This window comes from Corapipo altera, unplaced genomic scaffold (genome assembly GCF_003945725.1).
Source record: "Corapipo altera isolate COAL_440 unplaced genomic scaffold, ASM394572v1 175, whole genome shotgun sequence".
NCBI classification, from domain to species: domain Eukaryota; kingdom Metazoa; phylum Chordata; class Aves; order Passeriformes; family Pipridae; genus Corapipo; species Corapipo altera.
In genome coordinates, this window is record NW_020884942.1 from 417732 (window position 1) to 430827 (window position 13096).

A 13096-nucleotide genomic window follows, 5' to 3' on the forward strand; every position below is an offset into this window, starting at 1 on the left:
CACCTTTTCTTCCTCCTTCTACCTCTTTGCATATTTTATTTAGATAGTACAGTGTCCAAAAACTCAGCTTGGTTATAGCAGGAAGTTGGATCTGGGCTTCCTGGAAATATTTTACAGAAGAGTTTCACAGAGGCAGTAAACTGGAATTTTCTGTGGAATACAGTTGGCTCAAACAGACATGAGAGGTTTAAGATGTAAATGTTAACTTCAGCTACTTAAACTACTGAGTTTCTCTTCATGCTTTGCTGCCAGTCTAGACACAAAGTCAGCATCCAAGTGAATCAAATGGAGTTTTACCATTGCCCTGAGTGGATCAAAATCAGGCCGTCAGAGGAAACTAAAGTGATATCTCTGAAGTTTTACTGTATAATTAGCCCTATTTATAGAAATCACTTTCTATTGCTAACTGAATTTAGGCCTTCAAGATACAGTTCCCTTGTCTTTCCTGTTGCAATCCCTTTGCATTTTCTTGGACTGTCAAGCTGGAACAGTACTCCCTTATTCTGTCTTCCAGAAGACCCTGGCATCCTGTCCTTCAAGAAGGGAGACTTGCTAATCTTCACTGAAGACAAAAGGCTGGATGAAGACTCTGGCTGGATCCATGCCCAGAATGAAAGGACAGGCAAAACAGGGAATGTATTTTTGGAAGACATCTACATCATTCCTTCTCTCACAAAACCCTCTAGTCAAGTGCTGGTAAGAAAAGCTAAGCATTCTCTGTGAAGAGACTGGAAGATAAATGATAATAACAATGTTAAATATGATTAAATTTATAGCTGGAAGATAATTGTTCCTCCAAAGTCAGACAAGTTCTATACCTCCCATTGAAACAAAGCACTTCATTCTGTGCTAAACCTAAACCTAGCCCAGACTCTAAGGACAAGGTTGCAATTGCACAAAAGCAACAATTTTTAAAAAAACACCCGGTTTGTTCACCATGGGAGATTTCAGTGCCTGGAACTGGTAGCAATTAGTGGATATGGGTGTGCAGTTGAATTTCCCTGCATTCACACTGGGTTGAGTGGTGATCACATTATGCCTCAGGGGAAGCTCTGAGTGCAGCAAGCTACTTTAAAAGAATATGATCTTTGAGGGAGTCAAGGTTTGCCACTGATCCCTCTGCTAACAATTTTGTCTTCAGTTTTGGCAATTCAGTATGTTGGATACTGTGCTAACAGGTAAAAAGCAGAAAAACTGGGGAGAAAATACACTGGTGATAAACAGGTGCATCGTAAAATGTGTTATGCTTCGGAAAGTCACATACATTTTGATGTGTACTACTGCTGAGTCTGTGGAAATTGCTCTTAAGTCAACTGTTCCCAGGTCTTTCTTGAGTCTCTGGAGATGCTGCTTTGGGGACAGAAGGTCTTGGGCAGCACAGAGCACTACCTGTGCACATATGCTAAGTAACACCCGACAACCTGTGCAGGGACCTGTCCCCATGTGACATCTCTATGTGGCTGTGTCATTACAGAGTTTGCTGATGATGTCTCCAGACCAGAGGAGGACAGCTTCACAGAACTCCTTCATGGAGGAACCTGATGAAGAGGATGTCAAAGTGAAGCCTTACACCCTGGAGGAGTTCTCCTATGAACACTTCAGGTGAAGCTCTCTGTGTAGTGTACACCCTAGGAAAGTTCTTATTGATCAGTGATCCTTAAAGCCTAGGATGAAATGGCATCTCCCATCTTTGAGTGGGTTTCTTCTCTTTGTTCCCTGTAATTGTGACTTTGGATGTGCAGAGATTCTGGCACATGGTCTATAATATCTTAAGTCTGATCTATTATATCCCCAGCTGGCGTCACTTCTTCCCAGCAGGCCCTATTCTTAGTTCTCACCCCTTCTTCAGCAAGGGTACACAACATTTCAGACCTCAGAGAGAAGGAGAAAATTAGTTTTCTAAAACCTTTCTTCTTTTTGCAAACCTTCTCCCTTCTGGATATACAGGAAACTACATTTTCTTGCTCTTGCTCACCTACAGAATCAAAGGAGATATGAGATCAATGTCTTGGGAAAGAACATGTCTAGAGATATGACTTGGTGATAATGACCTGCTATGTTCCCAGCAATACTGATCCAGTAATGTTGTATTGCCTGCACTTGTCTTCATTCAGGACTCCTGAGAAGGAATCCATCAGCAAAGCTGTTCTGCAGAAATCCCGTGGGCGCAGTCAACTGTGGGCACACTCTAAGGAGCCCCTGAAACAGCCGTTGCTGAAGAGAGCGTGCACAGACCCTGATCTTCGGGATTTGGCCTGTCAGGCCTTCATTGATATCCTTTTTCCCCTCTCTTTGGGACCTCAGAACACTCAGGGGAAGGAAAGGCTAGCTGCCTCCACTAAACTTGCCTCTGTTGTCCTACCTTAACTGCATTACAGGGCATACATTCACATAAAGGTGGGATGTATCAGATCTGTGTCCCTTGCCTACAGAGGAAAGGTTCCTGTTCCCTCCCAGTGCTCCACAGCTCCTGATGGCTCACTTAACTGGGACTGTGGCTTTAGGAGAGAGTGAGACTTACTGCATATGCCCAGAGCAAGCAGCTAACACAGTACAAATCACAGCCAAGCAGTGACTGCTGCATAGGGAAAGGGGGTAGGGGACAGGCAGGGAGCATGCTCCAGACCTTCCTCCCAGAATTTGCCACTTAGACATCAAAAGATCCCCAACGTGTTAGGATCCAGATAAAACTTCCCATTTGCCTTCCAAAATTGGCCTGCTTTTCTCCTTAACAGCACATTCACCCATCATGAAGTTCATGGGAGACTATCCCTCCAAACAGGCACACTCCTCCGTGGAAGTCACTGACCAGATATTTGTGGCAGCCATCCAGGAGGAGGTCCTGCGGGATGAGATTTACTGTCAGATTATGAAGCAACTGACTGAGAACAGGAACAGGTATTCCCCTGGGTGCAAACACCCTGCTCCTCACAGAGCCAGGCCTCAAGAGCAGGTGGGGATCGGGAACAGAGGGGAAGGATGGTTGGAGTCACACTTTCCCTTTTGCCAGGCAGTGCTGTGGGATTCACCTTTGTGGAGCACTCGGGACCCCTGCCTGGCAGTGAGAGGCCACAGAACACCATTTATCTCCCCTGAGCTGCTGCTTTGCTCCCATCAGCATTCCATACTCCTGTCTGTGCAGCACAGTGTGAGGCAGGCAAGGTGTTTCTGAGGCTCTCTTGCTCCCAAGGCAGTCTGTGCAGAAAATATGGCACTGCACAGTCCTTGCATCCCATCAGTGACTGCCCTGCTAACCCTCCATTTAAGTTTCCCAATGGCAGCATTTCCCTTCATAAGCACATAGTTCACACTACATTTTTACCACCAGTGAATAAATGCTTTTGTTATATTAATTAGGTTACACAACTGCCTTGCAGAACAGATTGGTTTCACAGGCCTCTGCCCACATAAAGTCTCTGAAACAGGCTGGTGTTTTCTTCCCCACTCACAAAATGAGAATTTGACCTACTTCCAGGGGAAATCAATTGCCAAAAGAAGCTTAAAATCATACTAATTATTAACAAAATGGTTTGTCTGTTTCTGGCTGCATTGTGTCACTGCAAAAGTTATAGAAGGAGCTTCCATTTATTAATTTTCTTTCTTACTGTTCCACAAGTATTACTCCTAGTGGAACCTTTACCATGTTTGTAATCATTGACTGTTACATTTCCTTGCAGGCAGTAAATCTTACAGGCTATTTAATGCATAGTCTGTAACCATGGTGCCAGAGCCAGGCCTGATGTGCTCCACCAATTTAGTCGCTGTTTAGAGCGGGATCACTGATGTGGAAAAAACAATGCTTGAAAGGTGGCTATTTCCATATACTTTCATTAGAACAGCCAGAGCAACAAATCTTTCATCCTTCCCAGGCTGCTGTGCTGTGGACCATGTCCCGTTCTCGCACAGACACAAACACCACTCATCTATACAGTGTAAAAGAGATTAAAATAGCGTGTCTTCATCTGCAAAATGAGAACAGTAAATGGGAATAGACAAGCAAGGATCTCTTTATTCAGCAAAGTCTGGTGCCCTTTCAGAGCCAGACATGCTGACTTTCCCAAACAAAACCACTTCACACCACTGAGTATTTCAGAGTAATCCTGGGACACAACTGAAGTGTGTTCTGCTCCTTGCTTTGAAGGCAGAACGACTGACCACCTCCAGGCTGCAGAGCCTTTCTTACTGCTGAGGGCAAGGTGCCAGAAGAACTTCAACTGGCAGACTCCACAGGTGCAGAGGCTGGAAAAACTGGGTTTCTGCCTGAAAATGGTACCAACTTGATGTGGGGTGTTTAAGAACTCTAACTACCACATTACACAGTGCCATCTACACGTTCATTTTTCAGAACAGGAGCACATGTGAGGGGAAGCCAGTGCATGTGAAGTGCTTGTGCCCTGAGCAAAACTCACCAGTGCAGATGGCAGGTGACTACAAACCACTGAGAAACCACAATCCAAATACATGTGAGCTTGAGCAGCAAATGGCTTTCCAAGAGGATGGCACCAGGGTCACTGCTGCCCAGATGTCTGTTAACCTGAAGCTTATATTTATTCATGAGACTTGCAACTTGCCACGAGTATTCCTCATGCAGAACTCAGCACTGTTTTCACATGCAGGCTGTGGTTGTTGCACAGCAAATGACTGCCAGAGCCTGTGTGAAGGCTCTGTTGATTTGCAGCTCTTTGCTGAATGGCACTATGATGGGAGTGTGTTTCTCTTCCCTGTGGCTGGTGTGTGGTCAAACAGAGAATTATGTGTGGCTGTAGCAGAACTGTTTGCTTTGTGTTCACAGGTACAGCGTGACCAGGGGCTGGCAGCTCCTCTGGCTCTGCACTGGCCTCTTCCCACCCAGCAAGTCACTGCTCAAACATGCCCAGAAGTTCATAGAGACACGTCAGAAAGAAACACTGGCCCCAGCGTGCCGTCGGAGGATTCAGACAGTAATGAGGTAAATGATCTGGCAGATAACCAGCTCAAAGTGTTCAAAAATCAACAGTCAGGCTCCAAAAACCACAAGGGCTAAAATAATGCGACTCTTACTTTCCTTTCCCTCTTTACAGCCTCTTTTTTATAAGTGATAATTATTTTTAACTCTTTATGGGCTTTGAACCACTAAAGGTGATCTGTGTCACAGTTTCACTTTTTTCTTTCACAGAGTTAGCAGCATTTTTAAAAAGTTCAAGTTTATCATCACACATAATCACTTGAGTCCCAGAGCTGGGTATTTCAAACCTGAGCGTTTCAAACACGGCAGGCAGCTTGAAATGATGCCACTGATGATGTCCTGACCTTACTTTTCTTTGGTGAGGCAGCACGTCCTTGTTTCTCTTGCATGTGCCTGAGGATTAGTCTGGAGTTTGTTGACTCTCAGTAGCAAAGAGCTGCACACATGCAGCTAAAAATACAGTAGTATGTTTTACTCCTAGTGGAGGGGCACCACTAAAGTCATTGCTATCTGCAGAGTGCTACTATGGCTCTGTTGGTTTTCTGATGGTGAAGTAAAGCAGATCCATGCTGGGAGGAGAAGATCAATACAATCAATCTTTGAAGAAATCCAAATGAGCAAAGCCCTGACACTGACCTGGCTCAGAGCAAGGCACTTTTCCATCCACTTGGCATTACCTGAGCCTGGTGAGGGTTGAAGCAACATGGCCCCCAAACCACAGTGCTTCCTGAGCTTCTGAATAACTTGTTGTTCTAATGGACAACAGAGAGAATAGAAGGGCCACCCAGATTTCAGGAAGGATCAACTGACCTGTAGGGGGAAGGTTTCCCTAGATTCCTCCAGGCACTGGAATTACCCAGCTTAGCACTCTGAGAACAGAGTTTGGCATCAAGGTTGACTCCAGCCTCCTCTCTTCTGATGATGCTGTGATTTACCACCTGCTTGCCACAGACCTCATCAGTAAAGAAGCTGCTCAATGATTTCTCCTTGCAGCTCCTCCATCCTCCCCTCTCTCAGGCTGAGCCCCATGTCTGGTCTGTGAGCCCTGTGGGTCAGGCTCTAAGGGAATGCTAATACAATGGATAACCCCCTTGCAGTGCATGGATTTTGGCACTGCTGAGGAAATGACACCACACATTGAACTTGCCTTTGAAGTCCCTGAAAAATGCATGGCAAGGAATGCTATTCATTGTTTATTTCTATGGAGAAGACTTGAAAATTCCTGCCTCCCTATATCATGTGCTATTCATGTTCTAAGCCCTGTTGAGCTTTACAGAGCTGCTTTTGAGAGGGCAAACAGGGAGGGGGAAAGCAGAATGGGCTGTTTGGGAGAAGAATTCTATTTGCTAACCTTCCCCAGATCTGGAGCTTGGGGGATGGGAAGAGGAATGAAGACAAATCTTGTCTTCTAAGCACAGTTCTTTTCATAAGATTAAACCTGCACCTGTTTAGAACAGCACAGAACAGCATAGAATAGCATAGCACAGAATAGAATAGAACAGAAAAGACTATTTCAGTTGGAAGGAACCTTCAACAATCATCGAGCTGAACTTCTCCCTACAAGTAACCTGCTCTCTTTGGAAAGGGGAGGGCAGTCAGCTCAAAGGACTGACCTATGATACATTCAGGGGAGGCCAACTGAGCCCCTGGGTACATACTTTTTCCTCCATAAACAGCTTTACAGCTCCATCCCCAGAATCCTGGCCACTGATCTCACCTTGGCAATGAATTCCTATCTCAGGCTGCAAAAAGAGGTGGCCCTGTGCCTCTCCAGCCAAGCTGCTGCACTTCCCTGAGCTCCTTGTGATGCCAGTTCAGGAACAGGTGACTGAGCAGGGAAGGTCCACACTCCATACAATACCTGCACACGCTGTTCAGCTTGGCTGAACAGTCAGGTTTTCCTTCTCCAAATGAAACTGCTACTTTATTGAATGGAAAAAAATATTAGTTTTCAACTCTACACAACCAAAGCTGGATCCAGACTAACCTCTTCCTGAGAGACTGACCCAGTGTGAGAGGAGTTTGGCCCATAAGTTACGGTGTACAAAATCTCTGAACAGCCTGCTCTGTGCCACCAAGGGTAGGAATATACCAGCTCCAGGAGTTAACATGCTAGACTTTTCCTCACTTTAACTGTGTCAAGGTTTTGGCATGACTCAGACTTCAGGGGCAGTTCCTTTGCTTTAAAAAGCAGCTCTGCTCTGAGGTATAATTTCAAAGAACTGGGTCTGTACAGCTTAGCAGCTCCTGAGTCAATGATTGCACTCCAGCTCTTATATAAAACACTTTCAGGAGCCCTCCAAACCTTTTTGGTACTTGCCTTCTGTGCTTTAAGTAATTTTGAATCTGAATACATCTTTTCCTGATGCAAGAATTAAATAAAATGTATTCCTCCTTGTAGTCATTATCTTCACACTTCAGTAAGGAAAAATGCTGCTGAATCTATAGAAGGGGCAATGGTACTGGCTAGGAAGGTGCCTTGTTCATGCAATCTTGTTGCTGAGTAGAATACACTTTTAATATATTTTCTAATAAGACTCTCAGTTTCTTGCTGTTAATATACTGAATTTCACTTGGGTGAAGGTCCATTGGAGCCCATCCTACCACACAGCACCAGCATTTTGAGTGGAGTCTGTTGTTCAGCTGCAATACTGTTGTTCAGCTCCTCAATGATTAAACATCCAGCACTGATCTCTCTTATGATGGTGGTGGTATTTTCCAGGAGTGGTTGCAGGAAGTGGGCACCTCATCCTGTGGAGGTTGAGGCCATCTTACAGAACAACACTAAGATCTCACACAAGATTTGCTTCCCCAATGAAACACAACAGGTGAGCACTTGTTTTCTCAGCCATGACCATTTTTCCAGCCATGATGTGTTCATCCAGGAGCATGTTTGAAGACCTTCAGTGCTCTTACTTCTTCCTCTCTAACAAGAGTCTTGTTATCTCACAGACATTTGATGTGGGAACAAACACCAAAATCCGGACTCTGTGTCAGAACATCGCTTCTAAATTGCAGCTGAGCTCCTGGGAAGGTTTCAGCCTCTTTGTGAAGATTGCAGACAAGGTAACTCTTCTCAGCTGTGGCCAGACTCTCCCTCCTCTCTTACTTATTTACCAGACTACCTAAACAACCACATGAAGCTAAAGACCAGAGCAGGTCATTACTGCTTCTGTCTTACTGAGTCTTACCTAGACTCAAACTTTTAGCACCAGACAATTATTTTAAATCTCTTGAAGGGGCTGGATGGAGATGCAAGTTTCTATCAGCCTGCCAATACTTAGCTGGTACTAAAAGCAGAGAAGACATGGGCTTTCTAGCAGCTGCTGGGATTGTTGCAAGTTGGATGTTGCCTAGTGCTGGATTCAGCCCTTTTCCACTCAGGCTTTTCCCAGGAGTTGTGCTGCACATATACAGTGCCCACTGGGATTAAGGAGAGCAAGGGCAACCAGCACCAGTTGATTGCTCTCTAGTTTGTCAGGAGCTTGCCTTGCTTGAACTGAAGCTTGGTCTGGCTGCCTTGCTGAGAGGTCACTTCTCTCTGGAACTGTGATCAAGGCAAAAGTAGCAGTGAGCCCAAGCACAGGGAGTTTCTGATGTGCTGCCTTCCTGAAAAGAGGAACCCAGTATGTGACAATATTTTACAAAGAGGAGAATAAGCTGAGAATAAGGTAGGCATCTTCAGCTTGACTTCAATAAGCAGCTTCGAAAGCAAAAAGAAAAACAGGATGCAATAAAAGTCCCCATACAAAATGTAAATAAATTGAACCTTACTTCTCCTATTTCTCTACTTCTTTCCCCTTGCCTCTGTCTTTCCTGCTGTAATTCTGCCCTCTTACTGTAAACAGGGAAAGAAAATTCAGCCTGATATTTGGGTATGTTGGCACTGGCAGTATTTTATATGATGTGCTAAGCCCTCCTTTCTCTCCTTCATTGCTTGGCCTCTGCAGGTGATCAGTCAGAACGAAGCAGACTACTTCTTTGACTCACTAAGGCAGGTGACAGACTGGAACAGGAGGAACAAACCAGGGAAAGATGGTAAGGAGAATGCCAGCATGACAAGAAGCTGCATGACATGCTGTGTTGTACTGGGAAAGAGCAGATTTATCCAGTAGGATTCACTCCATCTTGGGAAGTGTTTAGCAGAGTCTTTTTATACCATTTTTGTTTGTACACATGGTTACTGCCTGCACCAGCAGCAAGTGACCCAATGCAGCCAAGCACAGGCTATCAGAAGCACTGCAGCATCTCTGTGTGGGGATCTCTCCAGAAACTTTAAACTGGTAACAAAGATTTTTTGACCAAAAATCTTTTGGTGTATCCAAAACACACCACTGGATACACACAAGTTATACAGGTTGATCCTCAAGTATTAAGCATCAGCCAACAAATGTAAATAGGTTCTTCGTGGTGTCACATTCCTTGGGTTGTCAGAAAATTTTTAACCAGATTATTACCTGGTGATACCCAAGCACAAGTTACATTGTCAGGGAAACAGCCATTAGAATAAAACAATGTAATACTAATAACAGCAATTCCTTGCACTTAGCCCCCCCCCACCCATGTATAACATACATTTTGAAATCTACATCAAACTCCACTCAAATTTCTTATCAATTTATCCTGATCTTTGCTTATTTCAGGACAGCCGAGGTTCAACTTCCTGAAGCTCTGTCGATGTATCTAAGACTTTCTAACTTCTCTCCCCACAGCTGATGCAGCTGCTAGGAGCTCCAAAAACCACAGCATAAAGATGTGGGTCCACTAAATCACAATTTGTTTGTGTAAGCACAGCCATCAGGAAATGTACTTGCATCAGTGTACCAGAGTTCAGGTGTGCTGCACACCAGCAGGCAGCTGTCCTGAGCACCAAGAAATAACAAACAAACACTCCATGGCTGGCACCCTCACCTTCTCCTTCATCTCTGGAGAGCCCACATCTCAGATCACTGTGTGAGCAGTGTCCAGGAACTGACAACTAATCACTTTCTTGGTCATCTAAAATGGCTTTTTGTATTTTTTTGGGTAGCAATTTTGTTTGTTACTATTAAAACCAGAATTACTCTTCTGAAGAAACTCACAAGCCATTTAAAAACTGCAGAACTGCCAATGACACAGAGAACACTAATAATATCTGGTTTCCTTAGGGACTGCTATGTCTGTGGCATACGAGGTGTACTTCATGAGAAAGCTGTGGCTGAATGTCACTCCTGGGAAGGACCTGCAAGCTGATACCATTTTCCACTACCACCAGGTAAGCAGCTCCCTAAAGCACAGATATAGTGTGATCCCAGAAACACTCCTGAGAAAGTATTACTGTCTCCCTCCCCAAGGCCTGCATTAGAGAGCCTCCAGAGGAATGCCTCCAGAAGGCACAGCTCAGCCCCAGAAGCAGATTTGTTTCTCACAGTGTTCACACCTTAGCTATGATACGAGCACAGCTCCCTTACCCAACTGTTCCGTGGAGATGCTTGTCTTGCTCCACAAATTGTACAGAGAATGACAGAAAGTTCTGAGTTGTAAAGGACCTTTAAAGATCAACCCAAAATTTCTCAGGATGTCCTTGGACTGTGTTTGGTAAAGACTCACATCCTGACCTTACAGATTTAGAATGTTTAAGTCAGTGTTTGCTTCAGCCCACTGTGCCTGAATTCAGAGCTGTCTCTTCCAGGAGCTGCCAAAGTACCTTAGAGGTTACCATAAGTGTTCCAAGGATGAAGCTGTCCAGCTGGCAGGGCTGATTTATAAAGTGCGTTTCAATAATGACCGCGCACAGCTGGCAACCATCCCCAAAATCCTGAAGGAGCTGGTGCCAGACAATCTGCTCCGAGCAGTCTCACCAGACGAATGGAAGAAGGTAAGAACATCAGCTTTCCTTAGTCATACTATTTATAGAGAGCTTTAGGAGAGAAGATAGACAGCGAGCCACTTTACATTTTTGAGCTGACAGTCTTTGAAAGCACTATGGAGGGATGCTATTGGATATTGCTGGGTTTGCCAGCAGGAGAGCGAGACTGTTTGCCTCTCACAATCCTCATTTTACGTCCTCTCTACCAAAGCTCTGAAAGATATCTGCAGCCCTGGATGACTTGATTTGAGATGTGCATCTTTCTTGAAGATAGTAAGCTACTTCCAGTGCTCAGAATAAGAGTTAGAGACAGGGAAATCAGTGATGGGACTGGGAATTTGAGGGTATTGGACAAAACCAGAAAATTAGGGTGTGTAATAAAGTATTTCATAGTTTGGCACCAAATAAAATTCCTTGCACCATGTGCATGCTACTTACAGAAAAGGCTCTTTTATCCATGAAAAGGCAAGGAAGTTTCAGCAGGTACTTCTTACTTAGTCTGCTGAGGAAGACACAGGACACTATTTCAATGACCCTACACGTTTCAGCAGAAGATGTGATACATGTCTGTGGGTGATGAACACTGCCTTTCTTTTGTTTCATCCTACACTGCCCCTCTGACCTGAAGTCCATTCCCTGGGGCTGCTGGGCTTCCTTCACCCAACACATGAATAAGAAAAGCTGGGGATTTTGGCTCCCCCTTGCCTCAGGGCATGGCAGGATCCTTACAATTTCACAGTCTTCTGTTGCTGTGGGGAAAAAACCCATGATCTTGGTGATGATGTGGTGCTGTCTTTAGTGCTAATGCTGGGCACTGGAAATCTGCCTGTCTCCCAACTGAACAGGCCTTGTATCTGCTTTTCCTAAACAGAGCATTACTGCAGCATATAGCAAACATGAGGGAAAAACTGTGGATGAGGCCAAGATTGCCTTCTTGAAAACGATACACCGGTGGCCAACATTTGGATCAGCCTTTTTTGAGGTGAAGGTAGGTTTGAAGGCCTGTGTGACTGGATTTGGGAGTAGATCAGTACTAGGGGATACAGACTTACTATAATTCCATATCTGCATAAGTGAAAATACATTAGAAAGCTGAGTTCCTGTGATCTGTTGAGGAAAATTCAGTTCCTTCAAAGTGGGGAGATGGGTTCTTTATCCATTCTGAACTATGTCTACTGTTTACAGGCTATGTTGTTGTTCCAGTTGTAATAGCTATATTAGAGGTGTGTAGTAGCAGTAGGGGGTTAGGACAATCAAGCATCCATGCAACTGTCATCACTCTCCACAACAAAATGCTGCCAAATCTTGTCTCTCTGGGGACTCTTCCCTTAGAATAGAACTGTATTAATCCTCTCATTCTGGAGAGGATACCTCCCAAGAATCATTTCCCACTTGCTACCTTTAATTTCTCCTTGCTGGGCTCTTAACTTCCCTTAACTGGTTTGCAACCAACCATCAAGCCTGTTATCAGTGTAGTAAATAATGGATCTGATTCTACTTTCATGCAGCAGTTGCTCAAGTCATCGATATAGGGCCAAAAGGTTTCAGTGTTCATTTTGGGAAAGAGAACAAGCAGCACTGGACACTATTAAAGGTCACTGTGCACCTCATACAGATAATTTCTTCATTTTCTGCTTATCTTTCTGTGTTACTTGTTCACAGCAAGCCTCGGAGCCAAATTTCCCAGAGATTGTGCTGATTGCAATCAACAAGCAAGGAGTCTCACTGATACACCAGAAGACAAAGGTAACAATTGCTTCTCATGAGTCCATGGAAGGAAGGATCTAACTGACTGTGCTAATTTAGGGACAGCAGCAGGACCTTGTCCAGGAATGATAAGAGAGGATAGAGGCCCTCTATTAATTTTTTGTGTGAAAACAGAAGAAAATTTCACTGCCTCAAATGACTTCTTTGCAGTTTCTACACTGGAAAAGAAACAGTGTAGAGCATCTCTGCAAAGAGACATGGGAATCATGATGCACCTGAGCAAGGTGGTAAGATGGATGTGCAAGATCAGTCAGATGGATGGGCAGTGCACCTGCTTCAAGAAAAGTGTTTTGCAGGAAGCCCAGGTGTGTCTAAAAGCTCAGGCTGAATGGCAGTGTTTAGCTGCTGCCTAACCCCGACACTCTGGCCTTACCAAGTTCCCAGGAAAAGGGAATATCACTATTTCCTTTCAATAATGAAACAGCTATCCACTGAATTTTAGTTTATAGTAAATATAATGGCAGTGTGCTAAGGCACAGATCAATATATAATGAAAGGAAGTCTCACTAGTGTGATTAAGATTCACCTGCTTGGTG

At 44.4% G+C, this 13096-nt stretch overlaps 2 protein-coding genes across 5 annotated transcripts in view; one reads left to right on the forward strand and one right to left on the reverse strand.

Annotated features, from left to right (window-relative positions):
* MYO7B (myosin VIIB) overlaps nucleotides 1-13096 on the forward strand; it is a 52977-nt gene that overhangs the window by 37205 nt on the left and 2676 nt on the right. For 3 of the 4 annotated variants that reach the window (XM_027661972.1, XM_027661971.1, XM_027661968.1), the window contains 12 exons: nucleotides 515-696; nucleotides 1475-1602; nucleotides 2115-2272; nucleotides 2745-2898; nucleotides 4793-4948; nucleotides 7668-7773; nucleotides 7898-8011; nucleotides 8896-8983; nucleotides 10093-10199; nucleotides 10617-10802; nucleotides 11665-11781; nucleotides 12456-12539. In XM_027661972.1, the coding sequence (XP_027517773.1) occupies nucleotides 515-696; nucleotides 1475-1602; nucleotides 2115-2272; nucleotides 2745-2898; nucleotides 4793-4948; nucleotides 7668-7773; nucleotides 7898-8011; nucleotides 8896-8983; nucleotides 10093-10199; nucleotides 10617-10802; nucleotides 11665-11781; nucleotides 12456-12539 (1580 nt within the window). The remainder of the gene's footprint in view (nucleotides 1-514; nucleotides 697-1474; nucleotides 1603-2114; nucleotides 2273-2744; nucleotides 2899-4792; nucleotides 4949-7667; nucleotides 7774-7897; nucleotides 8012-8895; nucleotides 8984-10092; nucleotides 10200-10616; nucleotides 10803-11664; nucleotides 11782-12455; nucleotides 12540-13096) is intronic. The other variant, XM_027661970.1, reaches the window with a different exon arrangement.
* The window catches only part of LIMS2 (LIM zinc finger domain containing 2), a 46974-nt gene continuing 36622 nt past the window's right edge, over nucleotides 2745-13096 (reverse strand). Inside the window, exons 11-12 of the transcript XR_003530700.1 lie at nucleotides 3030-3195; nucleotides 2745-2842 (exon numbers count right to left, since the gene is read on the reverse strand). The gene's annotated coding sequence lies outside the window, so the exon portion shown is untranslated. The remainder of the gene's footprint in view (nucleotides 2843-3029; nucleotides 3196-13096) is intronic.